The sequence below is a fragment of the Penaeus monodon genome, chromosome 34 (assembly GCF_015228065.2).
Source record: "Penaeus monodon isolate SGIC_2016 chromosome 34, NSTDA_Pmon_1, whole genome shotgun sequence".
Classification (NCBI taxonomy): Eukaryota; Metazoa; Arthropoda; class Malacostraca; order Decapoda; family Penaeidae; genus Penaeus; species Penaeus monodon.
Window position 1 is genome coordinate 31053348 of NC_051419.1, and position 1152 is coordinate 31054499.

General features: G+C 41.3%; 1 protein-coding gene across 1 annotated transcript in view; it reads left to right on the forward strand.

Moving 5' to 3' along the window:
- Positions 1-543, forward strand: part of LOC119594479 — a 2219-nt gene extending 1676 nt beyond the window's left edge. Inside the window, exons 3-4 of the mRNA XM_037943515.1 lie at positions 56-230; positions 416-543. Of these exons, the coding sequence (XP_037799443.1) occupies positions 56-228 (173 nt within the window). The 3' untranslated portion in view covers positions 229-230; positions 416-543. The remainder of the gene's footprint in view (positions 1-55; positions 231-415) is intronic.
- The last annotated feature ends 609 nt before the right edge of the window (positions 544-1152 follow it).

Sequence of the window (1152 nt, forward strand, 5' to 3'; positions counted from 1 at the left end):
CACTTTGATATACATAGAGAAATACTTAAATAACACCCCCTTCCTTCCCCCACAGACCTCCTCGCCCCCGGACCCCAGGGAACAACGTTCTGCGGCGGCTGTACTGAAAACGAGAAGGTGCGAGTGAAGGTCGTGTTGGACACTCTGGAAGCCGATTACAAGGACCTGGCGTGCGAGCTTCACAACTTCAGCAAGATTCCTCTCTTCTCGCAAAATCCCTGCGCTTGAAGGTGTGTGAGTCATACGACCTTTGGTATCATTATAGATATACTTGTTAATGTTATTATTGTTAATATCGCCTCTTATCTTTTTTCTTATAATTCATACGACTTTTAGTATCATTGTGGATATTGTTGTTAATGTTATTATTGTTAATATCGCCTCTTATCTTCATTTTTCCTGAATTAAATTGCAGCACGAGATCGCAAGGCATCATCACGTGAAGGCGAGAGTAATCACGAATTAATTACGATTCAATTCAAGGATGACGATGTGGCTTCATGTGCTTGTACAGCTTGTGTAGTAAATGTTTATCTCGAACGGAATGGCTTGTTTTCTATACCTTGAGAGACCGGAGGCTAGTAGAAACCACCCCCTCAAAAAAAAAGTAAAAGAGTAAAACGCTCTTCCCTCCCAACTCCCTTCCCCCCCAAAAAAGTGAGAACATTAGAAACCACTCTCTCTCGACCAAAACTAGACGCAAGTACCCAAAACTATCATGATAATGAAAGAATTTATGAGGGGAAAAGACGGGAATTAGAAACCTCTTTCCCTCCCCCAACACTGGAGAAAGAAACCACTCCACACTAAAAAATAAGAAATAAAAAAGTGAGAGGAGAATAGATATTAGAATGAGTTATAAAAGTTCTCCAGCGCTGGAGGCAAGTAAAAACCGTTTCCCCACCAAAACATAAAAAAATTGCTATGGGAGCAAATGACGTTAGTGACAATTCGAAACCACATTCCTTCCTATAAAAGAGAGGGAGGGAATAAATGACACTAGAGAAAAATAGAAACCTCACTCCCTCTCCCAAGAAAAAAGAGACCCTAGCTAGAACTAGAAACCACCCGCCTAACAGAGGGAAAAGGGGACACTTGAAACCGCTCCCTCCCTCTATATAAAAAAGGACAAGTGACTTTTGCATTGGTAAA